Source organism: Vanellus vanellus (genome assembly GCF_965231255.1).
Source record: "Vanellus vanellus genome assembly, contig: HAP1_SCAFFOLD_63, whole genome shotgun sequence".
NCBI lineage: Eukaryota > Metazoa > Chordata > Aves > Charadriiformes > Charadriidae > Vanellus > Vanellus vanellus.
Genome location: NW_028127298.1, coordinates 45,041 through 64,431, shown reverse-complemented (window position 1 = coordinate 64,431; position 19,391 = coordinate 45,041). Strand labels below are relative to the sequence as shown.

General features: G+C 55.3%; 2 protein-coding genes across 2 annotated transcripts in view; one reads left to right on the top strand and one right to left on the bottom strand.

The window, feature by feature from the left end:
- Window positions 1–10,554, bottom strand: part of LOC309685359 (electroneutral sodium bicarbonate exchanger 1-like) — a gene marked incomplete at both ends in the record, with an annotated part of 29,013 nt that extends 18,459 nt beyond the window's left edge. The window contains one exon of the mRNA XM_082501135.1: window positions 10,531–10,554. Coding sequence (XP_082357261.1) covers window positions 10,531–10,554 — 24 coding nt within the window. The remainder of the gene's footprint in view (window positions 1–10,530) is intronic.
- A 182-nt stretch (window positions 10,555–10,736) lies between these two features.
- The window catches only part of LOC309685368 (electroneutral sodium bicarbonate exchanger 1-like), a gene marked incomplete at both ends in the record, with an annotated part of 53,431 nt that continues 44,776 nt past the window's right edge, over window positions 10,737–19,391 (top strand). Inside the window, one exon of the mRNA XM_082501142.1 lies at window positions 10,737–10,765. Within this exon, the coding sequence (XP_082357268.1) occupies window positions 10,737–10,765 (29 nt within the window). The remainder of the gene's footprint in view (window positions 10,766–19,391) is intronic.

Here is a 19,391-nt window from a genome sequence, read left to right as displayed (position 1 = left end):
CAGGCCCTCCCCCGGGCCAAGGAGATGCAGAAAGAGGGGGGGACCACCCAGCCACCTCCTGCCTGCACCCCAACACCGGGCGCATCCGTGCAAGCGCCCGGTGGGACAATAGCTGAGGTGACCGGGTGGCATGGGGCTCTGTGGGGACAGTGGCCTTTGTCCCCCTGCTCTGAAGGGCCACAGCATCACCAGGGGGTCACATCGAGATGCGGAGGAGGGGGGGTCTGGTGGGGAGACCCCCAACAGGCATTGCCCAGGTGCCTTCCTCCCCTCCTCACATCCCTCCCGCACCCAACTTGGGTACCCCTCACCTCCCCCTTTGAGCCCCCACCCCTCTGCCTTGCAGATGCCTTGCTGATGCCTTACACCCCCTTTCAGCGGCCTGCTGTCCCCCCTCCTTGCACACCCCCAGCACCCTATTTTAGACACCTACCACCCTCCTTACCCCCTCCAACCTTGCAGATGCCCTTCACTCCCCTTTCCATGGCCCTCACAGCCCCTTGCAGATGCTTTGCCTCCCCCATTCACCCCCACCCCCTGCTCCCAACGTGTTTCCCCCCAGCCATGAGAAATGCCGCAGTGAGCAGCCATGGAGCATTCTCCAGCCACACCGTCGGCATGGCCCGCCCGGGGGTACCAGGCATCGCCCTCCCTGCCCTGGTGCCGCTGCCCCCCACCTGACAGCTGAGGATCCCATCGGCCCGTTGCTGCTGGTGGGCATGGCGGGGCTGGGGGGGAGATAATTGCTTGATAACGATACTCTTAAGACATCCAAACAAAACACAAACAAAAATCACTACGATCACAAAAATGAGTAGGTTTCACAATAGGCTTTGCAGCTGTCAGCTCAGGGCAAACTCAAAGCCATGCAAGATTTTGTTCAACCATCCGACTTCTATTGCCTCTCGTAGATTTCTGCCATCCAAGTAGAAAACAAATTAATTTTTCTTATTTTCTCTTTTGACTGATTCCCTGTCCAATCAATACACCAAGGAGGAGATCGCGTGTAATGCCATTCTCCGTGTTCTGCCGTCTTCCAAACTGAAGGGAACTGCATTCGAGAAAGTGCTCGAAAGCCCAGCAGTTATCGCCTCTGTTTTGGACCCGCGCTTCAAGGAGATGCAGTTTCTCAGCCCCAGCCTGAGAAGCGAGTTGCACCAGCCAGTGAGAAACACGCTGTTGTGGGTTTGCAACCACCAGTCCCCATCTGCCACCCAGTCTGGGGTGCCAAACTCAGATTCCAAAGCCACGGGCGCAGATGCCGGCAGCCAGCTGCCTGCTCGCAAGGACCCATGCGCCAGCGCCCCGTCTCAGAGTAGCTACGACATCCTTCTGGGGTAGGACCCGATGGAGAGCATGCCCGAGATCCACCAGCAACTGGAAAACTACATCCTGGAGCCCCTCTGCAAGCACAGCACCAGCTGGTGGAAGAAGAACGAGCATCGCTTCCCGGCCGTGGGGCGGCTGAGCCGGCAGTACCTCGCCATCCCCGCCACCGCCCTCCTGCCAGACCAGGCCTTCGCTGCTGGGGAAAGCGCCCTGGAGCATCGGTGCACTGTCCTGGTGCCGGAGAATCTGGTCCAAATTCTGTTCTTGCATCCACATTCTGATTTTTTAGAATCAATGTGAAACAGCAACAAGACTTGGAACAGGAACTGGCACGTGGAGCCCTTCCCTGGGTCAGTGGGGGGTTAAATCGACCCGCAGGGTTTTGGACACCACAGTTAGATAGGGTGCCGGGTATTTTTCCCAAACTCCCGCCTTTTTGGCATCGCTTGGGCAGCACCGGCAGTGAGGAGCAGGCTTAGGGAAGAGGTGTGAACACGCCAATGCCTCTTCTGACTTTTAGGGTAGTATTTTTATAAATACAAGTGATGGGAAACAAAAGGAGAATGTTCGTACCCGCTCTGCAAAGCGGGCGCTTCGGGGAAAGAAGTTTACTATGGCCCAGACCTGAAGATCAATACTTTAAAGACAAAACAGAACCAAAATACAGATTTGCTTCAACCGGGCGGGAATATTCAGCCACACAAAAAAAAAACCAAACCAAACCAAAAAAAAAAAACCAAAAAAAAAAAAACCAAAGCCATGAAAATCAGGTGGCCTGGCAACAAAAAGTAAACCTTTTCTCCCTCCCGGTACACCGCCAGCAGAGACCAGCCCCCTTCTTTAGATGTCATTCCCTGAACTAACCCAACCACCATTGTCACTGCCAAACGCTGCGTTATTTGTGCAAACAAACACCGATGGGCGCTACAGCGCAGCACGAAAGGCCAACGCCGACTCTGGCAAATAACCAAGAGGCCTCGCAGACATCCAATGCCTTCACCCGCCCCAATCCTGCTGCCGGCTTTGTCATGGCAGTGCCGCTGCGCTCTCCAGTGGGAAAACCAACCCGGGAACAGCACTGTGTGGCGCAGGCCCAGGTTCTCCTTTGCTTCGCACCACCAACCGCACAGAACGGGTTTTGACGGCTTCGATTATTTCTGGCTCAAACCCAGCAAGAGCAGCCCCAGGACTTGAACGTTCAACAGCTCAATTTAATAAATTGAGGAGAACACATAAAAAAAAACCTTACTCCTCTCAGAAGAACAACAAACCTTACTCCTATCAGAACAACACTAAAGCCTAAAACTAAGAGCTAAAAGATGCCTAACTAAGACCGAAAATCTACACGTCACTATCACCTAAGGGGGAAACACTATTAAATACAATACCTTATTCTCTGCTGTTCTTATCTTCTGGGTCTTTCTGGAGCGGGGGTGACCTCGTGGTGGTGGACCCTCCGCAGAGCTCAGGCGCTGCTGGAGGCGAGAGATGGTGGTTGGGGTTTTCTTAGTGGAGGAAAGGGACCTGGTTGCTGGGCTGCACCGGCAGTTGCCCAGTTGCCAACGGGAGGAGGTCACCCTCTGGGCTTCTGCCGGCTTCGCCGCCCTTTGAAGACGTCTCCAGGGCCTTCCGATCCTCCCGTGGGCGATGGTATTTCACATGCGCGTTCCTCCCGTTGACTGTCCCAAACACCCTGGAAGGGAAAAAACAAATGGGGATTTTTAACTCCTTTTCTAAGAAAAAAAAATTTGTTAGATGACGTTTCATTACTTCTAATTTTGTGAGTTTCTTGTGCGTTTTGCTGCGTGGTGCCACACAGTCTCTGCCGGTACCCCCGGCTGGGTGGGACCTCGTTGGTTAAACACGGCAGATCATTGGGGATTAAAATAGGAGAATTAACATCACGATGGATCAAAATCGGGTCGGACTGAAACTCGAGTGGCTCTGCGTGGCACGAGCAATGTCGCTTGGCACGAGCGACTGCAGCGCGGGAGACCTCGGGCCGCAAACCGCAAGAAGGAACTTCAGTGGAACCTTTTTCTCAGCCAAACAAAGGAGAAACGCTGGGATTCTCGCCCAAGGAGATGAACCGCCCCAGGCCTGTAATGGGAGGAAAGGGCCTTCAAAGAGAGAGAGAGAAACCGTTGTGGCTGCAGTCAGCGGGAGACGGAGGAGCCCCGAGTGCAGGGGAGACGGGAGGAGGATGGAACTGAGCAGGAACAATCCCGACAGGTTCGTTGCTCCAACAGGCGCAGAGGAAAAGCGGCTATTAAACAAATGGTGGTGACAACACGTGGCCATGTGCGGCATGGGACAGGTGCCCCAACACCTCAGGGAAGAGACCGTGAGGCGTTCAAAGGCACAGGAAAACACAGCGGTTTCAGCTAAAAGTCCAACAAAAGCAGCAGGTGGCGGCGGGACAGTGGGAATCCTCCAGCTGCCCTTAGTTCTGCTCCCCCCCAGCCATCTCGGAGAGTTTCCATCTGTTTGAGCCCAAAGCAGTGAGTTTCAAGAAGAAAAAGCGAGCAGCTCACCTTCCACACTGCCCGCAGGGAAACCCAGCTGCATCGCCTGCGCCCCCAGCCCCACGCGGAGCGTCCCCGGGATGGCGGGAGGGACTGCCTGTGCCACGGGGCGTCTTTTCGCTGCTCTTCTGCTTCTTGGTGGGCCCAAGCCGGCGCCTCTTCTTTGGGCTGCAACCAGCCTGTAAACCAGACAGCTTGTGCTCATTTCTCCTTCTCCTCAGCAAGGGGGACAGCTAAAGCGAAAAACTGGCTGGAAACATCCCCAAACGGCCCAGGCAGTGAGGGGTTTATTTGTGTGCTGGGTGGAACGCCTTCTATCAGCCCCAGCCTGCCCCGCTGAGCTCCTCCAAACGCTAAAACAGCCAAAACAATGCTGAAATTCGACGGGGAGGATGGGGTGCAAAGACAGATGGTGAAAGAAAAACCATATTATTTCTACTGTCCTCAGCAGAACAGTAGAATTACAGAGAACTGAAGTGACATGCTTACCCAGTGGCTGCCATCAAAAAAAACCCCTAAATAATATGTATTTCTGTGAGCCACATTTCTGCTTCCTGGCAAGGAACATTTTGGCAAGACCCACACAGAGGCGGATCACCGGCAGTTCCTGTGACGGAGCACTGGGACGTCATGAAACATCCCCGAAAATCATCAGAAGCAAGTTTAATGCAAAGGGGATCGTTTCCCAGAGCCCGAGACAATGTGTCCATGGGGCATCTCGCACCCACCCCCGGCAGTTCTCTTACCTTCTCTTCAGCCGCCTCCACCTCATCCGTGCCTCGCTGGAGCCTTTTGGCTGTCTGTCCTGGTCGGGTGGCGCCAAACCTGACGTGTTTTTTCCAGGTGTAGTAATATTCCACACACTGGGCCACGGTCTTCGTCTGAATCTGTCAGGAAAAAACCAGAAGCGATCGATGAGGGAAATACTGCAGGAAAACACTGAAGGCACAGACCCACAACAAATCTATCCAGTGCTCTTTGTCTGTCCCCCCCTCTGTCTGCAGTCCCCACAGCACAATGAACAGGTGAGATCAGGCCGAAAACGAGCCCCCTTCTTCTGAAAGGGCCGTAAAGAAGCCTTGGGAGGGCAGAACTGTACGTTTCGTGCCGATGGTCAGCGGAATGTGTCATTATTCTTTTAATATTTCCCATATTTTGTACCGGAGAGATTCAATTTCTTTGGTAATTACACATTAGGAAAATTATGTTTCGTACCGGTGTCTTTTTAGCATGAAGCTGCATCCCAAGGACAGGATTCCGACACGCCGTTCAAAAGATGACTTTTCTGGGTTAAAACTCCCCTCCACACTAACAACCCGCAACCCGCCTTGGTCTAACGGCTTTACCTTCTTCTGGATCAGGTGGAAATTCTTCTTATGCACATAAAAAGCCTCTTTAAACAACTGCTCCTCCAGGGGCGTCCAAGTGTCTGAGCCTGGGAAGAAACAGCCACGTGCAAATGATTAGACCACTCGCAGCCTACCTGAAATCCGCACAAGTTATTCATCACACATCCACATCTCTCCTCCTGTGGAAAGTGATTAGCCAATGCTGCAGGGAGTTCGTTAGCACGAGCAGTTATGGCTGCCAGCAGAGCTGCCATGAAGCCGGCATGCAAAAGGAGGAGCGTACAGCAGCGTGGGGCATCACTGTACAGGACAGCAGTGGGCTGGAACACAGGGACAAGGCACTCCCCATGCCAAAAGACCCCCGGAACAGATTAAAACAACTATTTTCCCTGCCCCGAAGAACATGAACCGTTGCTCGCACGTTTTTAAAAATCACTTCTTTCAATCAGAACAAAGGGAACGGCAGTACCCGCTCGCATTCCTGGAGAAGCAACAAGCTCTGCTTCCAGTTTACCTGCGTAATGATAATCAGCCAGGGGATGGGATTCAGGTCGCTGAGGTGCCCCAGACTGCAGCATCTCCAGACCCTCCTGCAGGAGTTCAGAGAACAAGACTTAGATTCCCCCTCAGGAGGGACCTCAACTCTTCAGCCCACTGTAGGAAGACGGTGCTCAGTCGATGCTCAGCAACAGCGCGTCGGGGTCACCTCCGCCCACGGCAGTCGATGGGAATATTTCCTCAATCCACACTGAAGTGTTTTAAGAAACCAGAACCCGCGCAGATCTCCGGGGACCAAGCTGTGGCACCCCAACGGCCACTGCTCGCTGCTGGAGTCCTTCTGGGCTCGTCCCTGCTGCAGGCAGAGCTGCCTGCAGGAGTAGGAGGACTTCTATTCTCCAAATTGTCAGAATTGACAAGAGACAGAACAAGCTCTTATTGATACACAGGGTCTGTCATCCCACAAGACCTTAATGCAGACGGCGGCCAACAGGCAGCACGCAAGAACTCTGCCCCTTTAGCAAAGGGATTCGAGCCTGCGGAACAGAAAACTCAGGAGCGACTCCCAGCTCACCCCAGTAATTAAGTCTGTCCTACTCCAGCAGGAATTCGAAAATAGCTGCTTCTTACCAGGGCTTCATGCAGGCGGTGCAAGGCGTGCTCCAGGTTGCCTCTTCCCCCTGGCACCACATTGGAGCAGGCGAAGTTGAGCAGATTTGTCACTAGAAATGCAACAAAAACCAACAGAAAGTCAGTTCCCATCAAGAAAGAGGAAAAGGTACGATACAAGGCCGAGGGCAAACAGAGCACACAGACTGGAGACCCAGAAAAGCCACTGCAAAAAAGGCAGGTTATCCACTATCGCTCTCTCTGCCTTCAGAGCAGCTTTGGGACCAGAAGCTCCAGAGACAGATCTCCCCTCTACCGAGGTCGCTGCAGTTGAGGTGGGACAGCTACAAACACCCCTGACCGTCTCTCCCAGAGGACGCGACTGAGAGTGCCACCAGTTATCTGTTCACTGTCCCATCAGATCTGAGCACCCTCGGGTGCTACCAGCCACGAAGGCAGTCAAGGAAAGGAGGGAGAGGGTCCCAACGGACAAACAGCTGCTGTGAAAATGCAAAGTTTTCGACCCTTAGTATCTCGGGGGGGACCTGACAAGAAAAACATTAAGAGAAACCTCTGTCCTGTGTTTCCGGGTTCATTGCGATGTCTCCCCAGGGCTTCCACACCAGCGACGCTCCCTCCTCCTCCTCCTCCAACCGGGATCTGTCCTGCAGGTCTGGGATCTCTGCCTGAAAGTCGCTGCCGACGTTGACGTGTCTGAAATCGTTAAGGCAGAGGAGGTGAGGAAGGAGAGCTGGGAACAGCACGATAGCACGCACCCGCTTTGAAGGAGGGGACGTGTCAGGTACGGCAGTTATTTCCCAGCACAGCATCACCAACTGCCCTCTAACAACTCCCACAGCCCCTTCTCGCCACCAACAGCATTACCGTTCCACCACGTGAGCCCTTTTGCGCCCCATCGGGCAAGAAAATTGCCGCTTCCTTCCTCAAACGCTGAGCAAACTGGCGAGGTTCACTCTGAGACCGACAGCCAGCAGCAGAAGAGCTGCGACGGCGGGCCAAGACCACCGTCGGAATGTTGTGCAGAAGGCGGGAGGCCGGCAACCGGCATCATGAGGTCAGCCTGAGTGGCAAGCCCAGCCTGGGCTAGCTCTGGCCATTTCTGGCCAGCACAGGGGTATACTCCAGCCAAAAATAACCCTCCATTACCCTCTGCAGTGCTGTAGGGCAGTGGGAAAAGTGGCCGAGCCACGGGGAGAAGGTCAACGGCAACAGTGAGGGCTGGCAGAGCCCCGGCGCCAAACCAACCATGCACCCGCTCCTCAGCCCTCTTTTCCCAGAGTTTGCGGTTATTCTGACCCCTGGGCCGGAGCTCATGGCCCAATGCAGATTTTAGAGTTGACCTTCATTGGCCTAAACACAAAGTCCCCGGCCATTCTGCCCAAAAGATATATGAAAAAATCCGCTCACGGTAAAAATCATCAAGACCATCCTTTAGCCTTCCTCGCCGCCCTCATCATTGCACACCACTCCCCATTCTCCCAGAATTTCCCTCTTTTCGGGGAAATCTCTCACTGCACACAGAAGGTGTGGAGATGGACCCTCCGGATCTCCTGGCACAGCTGCCCCTCACCTGGGTCACAGTAGTCACCTCAGGGATTGCGCCGTTTCGGGCTTTTTCCAAGCCAAAGCCAGGAGTGGAGCAAAAGCCCGGTGGACTGTTTCCATCCCCGCTGCCACAAAAGCAATCCCAAAGGAGAAAGGCACATCCTTTTTCACTTTTCCAGACTTTCATTAAAAGGTAGGAACCTCTGAACAACATAGTTTAATTACTGTCAACGTTGGATCCGCGCTTGCATTCCCTCCGTAGAGCTCACTGCCTGTCTAGCTGGGAAATCTCTGCTGCTCAATTAGCCGCAAAAGATGGGAACTGGAGAAAAATCTCCAGCGGGACATCAATCCCAGGCGTTATCACGATACAGCCTGAAATAAGAGAGGTGGTTAAGATCCATTCTCCTTCCAGCAGCTACGTGAATTGCACCCATTGACAAATACGTACAAATATTTGTTTCAAAGTTACAGACGTCGCTTTTTAATTGTGACACCAAAAAGGAATGACCTGCATTAAAAGTTCCAGGAGTGTTTTCTTCCCATACCGTGCTGGAATTTCTGAAAAATCCCGTTTCCTGCACAGAAAATCGCATCATTTGTGGATAACAAATGGCAAACTCAGAGTTTGGGGAAGGTGAGCTCCAAAGTGCTGCGGATCCATCTCTCCATCCGCAGGAGGAAGACAGCAAAGGCAGTCAAAGCTTCCCAGCACAGCATCCTTACTGCCTCCCTGTTCCTATAGCCCGGGAGATCCTCGGAGCCTTCCCACAGGGAAAGGGAGGAGGGGGCTGACCACCAGGGCCGGCTGGACCGGGTAACGATTGTCACCACATTCATTTCTTGCCAAAGAACAATAAAATTCATCCATCTAACAATATAGCAGGTCCCTTCCCTGCCATGGTTCCAGCGCTGGAGGAAAGGTGCCTCTCCCGAGGCCGCATTGGGATGGCAGTGCTGCACAGAAGGACAGAGATTTTTAAATCTCTTTTTCCTTCCAGGGAAAAACTTGCTTTCTCACTCAGTAAAGGACAAGGTCCCCAGGCCGGGCAGGAAGGTGGCACAGCCACAATTTACTTCCAGAGAAAGGACCACAGGGGTGTGCGGTCCCTGCGCCCAAGGAAAGCGGCCATTGCCAAAGCAGAGGGAAGGACGTGTCTCATCCGCAGCAGAGAGATCCGAGTCACAGACTCAGTCTAAAAAAAAAAAAGCATTAACTACAAAATTAGCTAATGGCTTCCCAAACCTAAACTCAGGGCCTGCCTCTGTGGTTATAATGCAGTAACGGTCTTAACAGGCAGGCAGCTCACCAGGAATGAGATGGAGAGTGACCCCCGTATTTCCCTGGAAACCCTTCGGCCAGGCAAGACCCTGAACGCCCTCCCAGATTGTCGGTTCTTTACCTCCACGAGGAACTTGTGGCCTTTTATTGTCATAGTGTGTGACCAGAACAAGCCCCACCGTTCCTTATTCCAGCTTCAACAGCCTTCAGCGTTTCACTCTGGTCACCTCCCTGTCCCACTTCTGTCCCTGCACAATTTTTAAGATGGCAACTGAGAAATTAGGTCTTGTGGTTCCCATTGAAACACCCATTAATTCATACAACCAAAAGCTAGGCAAATGAAAAGGCCATGTTAGCGGCCTTAGCGAGGCTGTAGATTTTTCCACCCTGCAGGGAAAGAAACAATCCTCAAAAACAGATGTTATTCTGCCTGCAAGGAAAGCTTTAAAATAGGCATTCTGCCTTTAAAAACAGAAAAACAAACGGAACATCTGAGCTGGTTTCTCCATGAAAATAACACTTTGCACTTGCACAGCAAAGCAACGCTCATTAACCAACCTCATAAAGCTTCGAAACCATTAAGAAACACTCCCAGTAACACACATGCGTGCACCGTGTAAGCACATGTGCACAGAGGAATCCCCGTTTACGCACCCCGGCTATATCAAACCACACTATTTCCCTCACAAGCTGTGATGCAAATGGGCCACGCTCCCATTCCTTGGCTCCAGAGCTCCAGCGATGCCGGGATCATGCCGACCCTCAGCCGCTGCGGGCATCAGCTCTGCTAACACCCCACTGCCGGGTCAGTGACAGGAATCTGGGAGCAGGAAGGGGATTGTACCACCCAGGCTCCCCAAAATCCCCCGCAGTTAAGAGGAATGCAAATCTCAGGCTCCCCTAAGCCAACACATTTCTCACCGTGACCGCTGCACTAACACCCAGAGCAGTTTTTAAGCAGCACGCACCAGGTTTAACCTCTGCACTTGAGAAATACCCTGCCCTGAGGGCTGCCGGTCCCCTCGGCCCAATGCAGGAGGCAGCAGCAAACCCCTCCAGACAGGGCAAGAGGTGCTTGTAAGAGTGACATCCAGCTAATAACCAAAAAGCACTTAAACCAACCCCAAACTTTGGAGACATTTAGTCTCGGGCCAGCAGCAGCATGTTGCTCAGTAAGGCACGCTTCCACAACTCCCCTCAATTAACCGTCACCTCCAGAGCCCGATCTCTGAAGGTGAGAAGTTCCTTTAGGTTGACTCTTGACGTCCCTTTCCCTCCCACAGGCAACGAGACCCCAAGTATTGCCACTTGAGAGTGTGGTTCCCCTTCCATGGGCACCCAGCTCGCTCTGCACTTTTGGATTATCACCGACCTTCAACGTAACAAATTTTACCATTTTTCCACCCCTCTTTTTGGGAAAAGACAGAGGGAACAAGACAACTCCAAACCGCTCTCTTTTATTTGATCTGCAGCGATTTGACCTGGTATTTGATCTGCAGCAATCTGACAACCTCAGCACTTCCCGCTGGATTAGGCTTTGGGAAACAATTCAAGGGTCCCCAGCTACAAGTAAGGACCATGCGTAAGGAACGAGCCGTTACTAATTGGTGAATCAGTAAAAACACCAGCCCCAATCATTAGGAGAAAGTCTCATTTTTCAGTCATGGATTTTCATGGGTTTTGTTTTCAGGCCACCCAAACAGGGTGCGCTTTTATAGCCATCAGCAATTAAGTTCTCTGTCCCCTCCAGAAAAGCCTTTTCCTAAAGGCGCTCTCCTTCCAAGGGCAGACCCACAAAAAGAAGCCCTCTCTGCTTAATCCATTTCACAGAGACTTTCAAATGCAAAATAGAATTGAACAGGACGTCTTTTCCCCGCTTCAGGGAAAGCCACTAATATAGACCTTGGCAACATATTTAGCAAATCTATCATTGTAATGCCTTTGCATTGCCCATTTCCACCTGGAGAGCAGGCTGAAAGGACTCTCATAAAAGAAAAAAACAAACCATCCACAAAACATATTCCTGTGTTGGGGGTAATTTTATGAAAATAGGACAGAAGTGAAATTCCTGTGAAACAGAGGGGTTATGATTGTTACCATCTTCTTCAGCCCTAACGATTTGAACGTCTTTTTACAGGTACAAGGCAACAAGAAACATTCTCAAGGTGCAAAAAAAACCCCACCTAGTCACCTCTTTACCCCAAAGATCTTTTCACCACACGGATTCCACCACCAATACACAGCTGCTAAATATCCCCGGCTGCTGCCGATCCGTAAGAAACCCTTCAAAATACAAGAGAACGCCGAGCCCGGCACGCTGACGGTGCTGCCAGGGCTGTGAGTCAGAGCTGGACGGAGTCGCAGCCCCTGAGGTTGAAATCAGCCCCACGTTTAAGCACAACCCGGGGTTTTAAGCCTCGTTACAAACCAGCCCCCTACTTTTGAAAAAAAAAAAAAACAAAACAAAACCAAAAAAACAGGGAGATTCACCTTGAAATAAACCACTTCCTCGATGCCGAAGGGGCGCTGGTCCATGGCCGCCGTTGCCCTTAGGGCCAGTTCCATGGGGCTTCGCTTGACCTGGAGCAGAACTCGAGGGCGTGAGGACAACAAGCCCCCTACACAAAATCTAAAAAAAAGGAAAAGTTCAATAAGATTTGCTGTTACTCACCCACCAAAGCCTAACCACTACAACTGGCCCTTTCACAACCAGGCCTGATCGCAGAAGAAAACTGAAATATCCCAATTCCCGGTTCAAACACAAGGCGTGGAGCTGCCCAGACCCCACGTGTGGGCTGGGCAGACGGGGGGCTCTTCTTCTCAAATCCCGCAGGAAGAGAAAGGGCAGGAGTGTTTTTCCAGCCCTGGAAGAGGCTGTGGGGAGAAGGTGGGAGGGAGGAAAAGGCTGCCCAGGAGTGGAGTCGGGGGAAGGAGAGGGCTCCATCCATAGGGGAAACGCCATTCCTGGCCACACAGGAGGCTGCAGGACCACCCTGGGGATGGATTTGGGGGCTCTCCCTGAGGGAAACCCCATTCCCGGCCACGCAAGAGGCTGTGGGGACACCCCGGGAATAGGTTTGGAGACTCTCCCTGAAGGAAACCCCATTCCCGGACACACAGGAGGCTGTGGGGCCGCCCGGGGGACAGATTTGGGGGCTCTCCCTGAGGGAAACACTGCTCCCAGCCATGCAGGAGGCTGTAGGGCAACGACAGAGATGGATTTGGGGCCTCTCCCTGAGGGAAACCCCATTCCCAGCCACGCAGGAGGCTGTGGGGACACCCCGGGAACGGGTTTGGAGACTCTCCCCGAGGGAACCGCTGCTTCCAGCCTCACAGGAGGCTGTGGGGCCGCCCGGGGGACAGATTTGGGGGCTCTCCCTGAGAAGAGCCTGTGGGGAGGAGGGAGGCGGGGGCCGCCCCAGGGCCGGGGCCACTCCTGGAAGGGGAGGGGGGGATCTCCAGCCGCCCACGCGGGGCTGCCCGAAGCCTGAGGAGATGAAAAGAAGAGGAAAAAAGAGGAAAATTCCCTCCCCGCCATCGCCTCTCACAGCCCCGGCCCTCCCCGCCGCGCCTCATGGCGGCTGTGTGCGGTGTCACCTGAGCGGGGGGCGGGGGCTGAGGCAGGAAAAGGCGAGAGGGGGAGGGAAGGGCGGCGGCATTTTGAATGGGAGGAGAGGGGAAGGGGGGGCGAAAGATGGGGGGAGGGGAGGGGAGGAGAGAGGAAGAGAGGATGGTGGGGGGTGTGGGAGCGAGTGTGTGAGGGGAAGAGGTGTTGCGTGAGGGGGGAGTGAGGGGGGAATGGGTTTTCGGGAGAGGGAGGTTTGCAGGGCTGTGAGGTGCCTGTGAGAGAGGAGGCCCCGGAGGGAGGTGAGTGGAAAGGGCTGTGTGTGGAAAGAAAAGCTTTAAGGACAGGCTGGGCTGGGGAAAGGTGGTGGGCCCTGAGGGAGGGCTTGGGGAGCGGGGCTAGAAGCGTGGGTTTGGGGGCAAAACTCTGGGAAAGAACTGCAGGAAAGGGCCAATCTGAGTATACAGTTTTCGCGAAGCTTCAAGGAAAAGGTGACCAAACGCGGCTCTTGTCCTTTTGAGAGCTGGTTTTGTCTAAATTATTCATGTGAGTGGATTTTTTCCACATGGGATGGGAACTTTCGCTTCCCGGGATAGCTGATGCCCCTGGATAACCACTGCCCGCGAAGCACTGCGAAACCCCGTGTTCAAAAATGAGAACAAAGGCCGGGTTTTGCCTCTCGGAAGGATCTCTAAGCACCGCCTCCACGTTATTTTCAGTACCTTTCTGGTTGTTTTCTTCCCCCCCATCCCCGTGATGTCCGTCGGAGGGGCTGGCGGAGCTCTGCAGGCGGATGTCCGGCTCTTTTTGGGGAAGGCTGGGCTGGTTTCGTACTCGCATTACCCGACGCGGAGAGAAGCTGTGGTGCGGGGCTCGTTCTCCTCGGCGCGGCCCCGCCCCCTCGCTCGCGTTTGCCGCGGCGACGCAGGGGGGCGTGGCCCGGGTTTTCGCCTCGGCACATGCGCGGGTGGGCGGACGTGAGGGGGAGCACTTCCGGTGTACGGCGTCGGGCGGGAGCTGCGACGGTCGGTACCGGGGGAGACGGGGGGACGGGAGCCGAGGAGGGCGGGCGGGCGGCGGCGCGGAGGTGTGCAGGGCCAGTTCGGGGGGTTTGTGGGGTGGCGGGACCGGGCTGGGGGGCACGGGGGGCGGTCTGGGCCTGTTTGGGGGGGGCAGAGCTGAGTGGGGGGTCCCCGGGGGAAACAGGGCCGATTCAGGCCCCTCCCGTCCCCCGCTGCCGCCCCCTCACCCCCCGCTCGCTTCCCGCAGGTGGCGGCAGCCCCGGCCGCAGCGCAGGGTGCCCGGGGCCGGCCTGGCCGGGCGCTTGGCTCCGCTCTGGGCTCCGCTCTCAGCACCCCCCCGCCCCCGGCAGGTCAGCCCGGCCGTGCCCCCTTCGCCCGCCTCCAGCCCACGGCCGAGTCCTCCCAGGTACCCCCGAGATGGGTCGGGGGGTGTCAGCGCTGGGCCCCCTGAAGCGGGGGTGTGTGGTGGGCACGGGCATTGCTGGGAGCCCGTGGGCAGCCCTGGGACCCCCTTAAAGCCCACGGAGAGCCCCGGGGCCCCCTTGTCTCCCCCAGAGCCGACGGGGAGCCGTAGCTGTGGAGTCAGCTTAAGGAGTCTGCCCTAAGGACTGCCGCTTTTTGGAGCGTTGGGGGAGGGGGAAGGTTGTCGGTGTGGGGAGTGGAGGTGTGTGGGAGGAGTCCCGTGTCTTGAGGGAGGTTTGGGGATGTTGGGCAGATTTGGGGGAGTGGGGGAGGGGTCCCCTCACTTGGAATTCCCTGGTTCTAAACTGTGGGAGGCAGCGGGCGTAGGGGGAAGGCAGTAGAGAGGGTTGCTGTGTTTCAGTCCTTGGTTGAGAGTCAGCGACTCTGCTCCCTTGCTGCTCAGCAGACTATTGGCTCCGTGGGGCTGTTTCTCCAGGCAGGCTACGACTACAGAAACGGACCGACTTCCTCAAAAGGGTTGTTAGCGGTGACGTCTCCTGTGAATGTACTGCCTGACGTTGGATAGACCTGGCACCACGCAGCAGCTCAGAGCCCCACAGCGTATGCTGCCGCTCTCAGTTGGCTCCATCAAATCCTCTGACCTGAGAATACCAAAGGTACGGAGTTGAAACGGGCCCTTCCTCACCCGCTGAGTCAGATGAACCTTTTTGCACCCAAGTTGGCTGGGGACTGCTCCTGCCTCGCCGCCTTCAGGCGGAGCATGGCTGTGAGCAGGGGAGCTCAACACACAGTGCTTGCTGATTGCACCTGCTCCCTCGGGGGAGCACCCGCAGCGGTGGGATGGGAGGAGGGAGGACAGCACGAGGGCTAGAGACAAACATTTTATTTCTTTAACGTTTCACATAGGGGGTACCCCAGAGGGGTTCCCGGCCCCACACCCCACAGCCGCTCAGTATTCGGGGCACTGTTGGTCTTCTGGGCCTGGCGCTGTCACCACTTGCAGGGCTGGCAGAAGCAGACACGGCTAGTGGCATCTCCACCAGCCCTTCGGGTAGCCCCACAGCCAGGCGCAGCCCTGCCGTGGGCATCTTCCTGCCCTGCACAGCCCTGGGTCTGCCTGGCCACACTCCCTGCCCGTGGTCTTGCAGGACTCCTCTGTCTTTGCCTTCAAGGCCTGGAAAGCGCAGGTGGTCTCCCGCACCCGCTCCACCTTGTCCATGTCCATGGCTGGGGGCCTTCCGTGGGACAGTTGCTCGTCCGTGGGCCTCTGTGTCCTGTCCATCCCCTGCTGGGGAACCCACTCTTTCTCGGTCCCTGCTGGCAGCTCCTGTGGAGGCTCCTGGCTGAGGACCAGCCCCAGTTTCCCCACTGCCCCACCAGCAGCCATGGGAGAGCGGGGTTGTCCTGAGTGTGTGAGCACCACTGGCTCTGTTGCTGCACTGGGCCAGGGCTCCAGGAAGTGGTAGAGGGAGCTCTGGGAAGAGGAGCTGCTCCTCAACAGGCTGCTGCAGTCCTCCGAGTTGGCCAGCGAGCACAGGCTGCAGGGGCTCTTGCGGTGGCCCTCGGGGGGCCCAGGAGCCCGGGGGGTGCCTGGACCAGAAGGAGCTGTCCCCACTGCTAGGACCTATAGGCGGGAGAGGAGGGCAGGGGGACCTGGAGGCTTGGGGGGGACAGGGGGTAGAGAGAGGCATCTCTGCTCGGATGGTATATGGTTGGCAAGGAGCCCAGTGGGTCCTGTGGGGCCCGGTGCTGCCTCCTCGCTGCCTCCTCAGTTGCCCTGCAGAGGAGGAGAGAGAAGAGAGCCCGCTGCACCCCGTCTCCTCCGCTGGAGCCCGCGGGCAGCACCCCCTCCTCAGCAGGCGGGCAGGGCTGCCCAGCGCAGGCAGGGCAGGGCACGGGCTGAGGGTCTGGGGCAGGATCTGGGGGTCTCCCACACACTCCCTGCTTCTCCTGCATCGACTTGAGCTCCCATCCTTCATCTGCTAGCCGAGAAGCTGCTGAGGGAGGGGACGGAGTGAGCGGGCGGCAGCCCCCGGCACAGCCCCGGCTCAGGGCTGCCGTGGGGTGTGGGCTGTTTGCATGGTGCTCGGTGCCAGGGCCACTCACTGCTCTGCTCCTCTGGGCGGGCTCTCGCGTCCGTCGTCCCTTGCTTTGGCTTCTTCCAGTCCTTCTGCAGGACCCCGGGAGCTGGGTGAGACGGGAGCAGCTCCCAGCCCCGCGCCGCAGCCCCCCACACCACCCCACGCTGCGGCACAGTGCGGTGCAGCAGTCGCCTACCTGGAGCCGCTTGGTCCGTAGCACAGAAGAGACCGCGCTGAGCCCCATCAAAAGCATCACGAGCGGAGCCAGGTGAGCTGTGGGGGGGACGTTGGAGTCCCTCCTGGCACCAGCTGCGGTGCAGCCGCGCAACCCTGGTGTGCCCCCATGGGAAATGTTAAAGAAATAAAATGTTGGTCTCTATCCCTGGTGCTGTGGTTCCTCCTCCCATCCCGCGGCTGGGGCTGTGCCCACCTCAGTGCCCGGGTTGGGACAGGCTGGCACTGCTGGCACCCACCAACCTGGGGGGGTGGGGGTGTCGGGAGGTGGGTGGGCTGGAGAAAGGGAGGAAGCACCTCTTGAAACCAGCTGGGCCCTCTCCAGCCACAAAAGCCTCCCCAGAGGCACCAGAGGGGACCCCCAGATCCTTGAAGGGCTGCCCCAGACTCCCTCTGGCCTGCAAGAGTCCCCCCCAGGACCCCTTACGGACACCCCAGTGGCATCCCAAATCTGGGTTCTTTACCTGCTGGGCAAGCCAGTAACACACTGTGTGGGAGCAGCCAGCCAAGCCGGTTTCAGAGCACCAGAGGTGAGAGGCAGGGAGCTGCCATCCCACTCAGCTCCATCCCCGCCGTGCCGTGGCTGTGCAGAGAGAACGTGGGGGGAGCTGCAAAACAGCTCAGCCCGGGCTTATCTCCAGATGGCACAGAACAACCAAAACCAAATGGCCCTTAACAAACAAAATGCCCCGAGTCCCATCCCACCACTCTTCCCGTGACGCTGAGCGCCGGACATCACAAATTGGCAACAGAGACTTCGCTATGGCACCACCAGAGGGAAATATCCCAGACAGTGTAATCCACTCGGGCATAATCCTGCACCCTCACCGAGTCAGGAAATATAAACCGCAGGGTCTGGGGAGACAAATGGGGAATCCTCCAAGGATACAGCTGGCCCCTAGGAGATCCGTCCCCCCCATCCAGGACGCTGTACAGGGTAACTTCCCCGGGATGGAGCGACCTCACCTGAGAGAGAGAGGGTAAGTGACTAAGAAACATCCGTACGGTATAGGGCATGCGATTGAGTTTGTGACTGGTGCACTCTTCTAAGGCATTAATATCTAGCGCCCTTGTGGTTTGTGTTGCTACTTGTCGGGGGCATTTGTAGCTCGCAATAGTGGATCCTGCTAATTTCTTTTAAATTGCAATAGTGTTATCACCATCGCACACACAGAACTTGCAATAGTGATGTATTGGGCCCGTGAGCGAAGTCCAAAGAAATTGTTAATTTGAACCTCTCAGTGAAGCCCTTTTTCCTGTTTCGTCCCACTCCCCGAGCCACTGGGTAAAGCGACACCTGGCAAAAAACCCACCACCACCACCCCAAAAAAAACCCCACACCACATCCCCCACTCCCCACCCACCCCTTCTCCCTCCATCACAGCCATGGGGCAAACTCCCACCCCCACCCCCCCAATCTCAGCTCGGCCGTGACTCCCCCCGAGACACTGGAACGAAAGCAACGGAGAGCGAGCTCAGGCTCGTGTGAGCTGGAGAGATTTCTCTTTGTTTTTTGATGTTGTTGTCATTGGGTGGGGTTTGGTTGTTTTTTTCACAGAACACTTTGCAGTGTGCTGTCACAGCCCCCCGGGCCGGCGCTGGCACCGCCACCTCACCCCCGGCTCTCGTCCCTCCTCCTGCCCGGTGGCTTTCACCACTTTCCTTGCTTGGTTTGGTTGTGTTTTTTTTTTCCTTTTTACCTTTCTTTTTTTATATTTGGGGTTTTTGTTTCCTTTTCCTTTTTTTTTCTCTTCCCTCCCCTTTTTTCATTTTCCCTTTTTTCTTTTTCCCCTTTTTTTCTTCCCCCCCCTTTTATCTCTTTTTCTGTTTGTTCTTCTTTCCCCTCTTTTTTTTTCTTCCCCCATTGTTTTCTTTTGTTTTTTTTTTTTTTTTTTTTCTTTTTCTCTTTTCAAACATCTCTCAAGCTTTCTCCGAAGGAACGGCCCCCGGCTCTCAGCCAGCAGAAGGAGACTATGGAAGAGCTCTGGCACCCGTGGGATTGCCTTCCTTCTCCCGCCTCGCACTCAGTAGAGAGTTTGTTTTCCAACTCGTTTTTTTTTTATTAAGAAAATAAACAAAAATAATGCTCCAGCTATCAGTTTTACAAGGCATAGAAAATCTCTAAAAGGGAAACAGAAGCGCAATGTGCTGAGGTATGAAAACCTGAGGTAGTTTTTGTGTGTGGATGTGTGTGTGTCATTTGGGGTTGGGGGTTGTGTGTGTTTTACTTTTGAAATTAAAAAAAAAATAATAATTTTGCTAGTGTTTTGTTTTTTTTTTCCCCCAGCCCTGGGCTGACAACCTCTTGGAAATCTGTTTTCCCCCCCTGCCCCTCTTTTCCCACCTTCTCTCCTTGCAACCGGGATCTTTCCCCAAAGCGTTTATGGCCGAGCACGGCCTTTCTTTAACCTCTAGAAAAGCCGGCTTGTGCTAAAAAACAAACATCCCCCTCCCGCCCCCACCCCCTCTGAAGTGAAATAAATAAATAAATAAATAAAAACCTTACAAAACTTAAAAATCGCCGTTAGTTTTGTTATCGTTACATTAATTCTAAAAACTGATGAGCCGCTGCGCTGTGTGCCACAGCCCAACCTCCCCCCCTCAACGCTGGGCGAGCTCCTCTGGCCATGCCTGGGATGAAAAACCGGTGGCTTTTAGGAAATAAAAAATAAAAAATTAAAAAAAAAGAATAGTAAAACCTCTCTTTCTCTCTCTCTCTGCCTCTGTTAGTCCAACTAAAGGGATAGCGTCGGGAGGCGAGGGAGGAGGAATGGGGAGGCTGTGGGATGGAGAGAGCCCTCCCCGTACCCCTCGGCTGTGCATCCTCGCAGCGCTGCGGGGAATGGGGGTGGGGGTGTTTGGGGGGGTCTTTGGTTTGCACAGGGTGGCCGTGGTGGGGGCTCAGCCC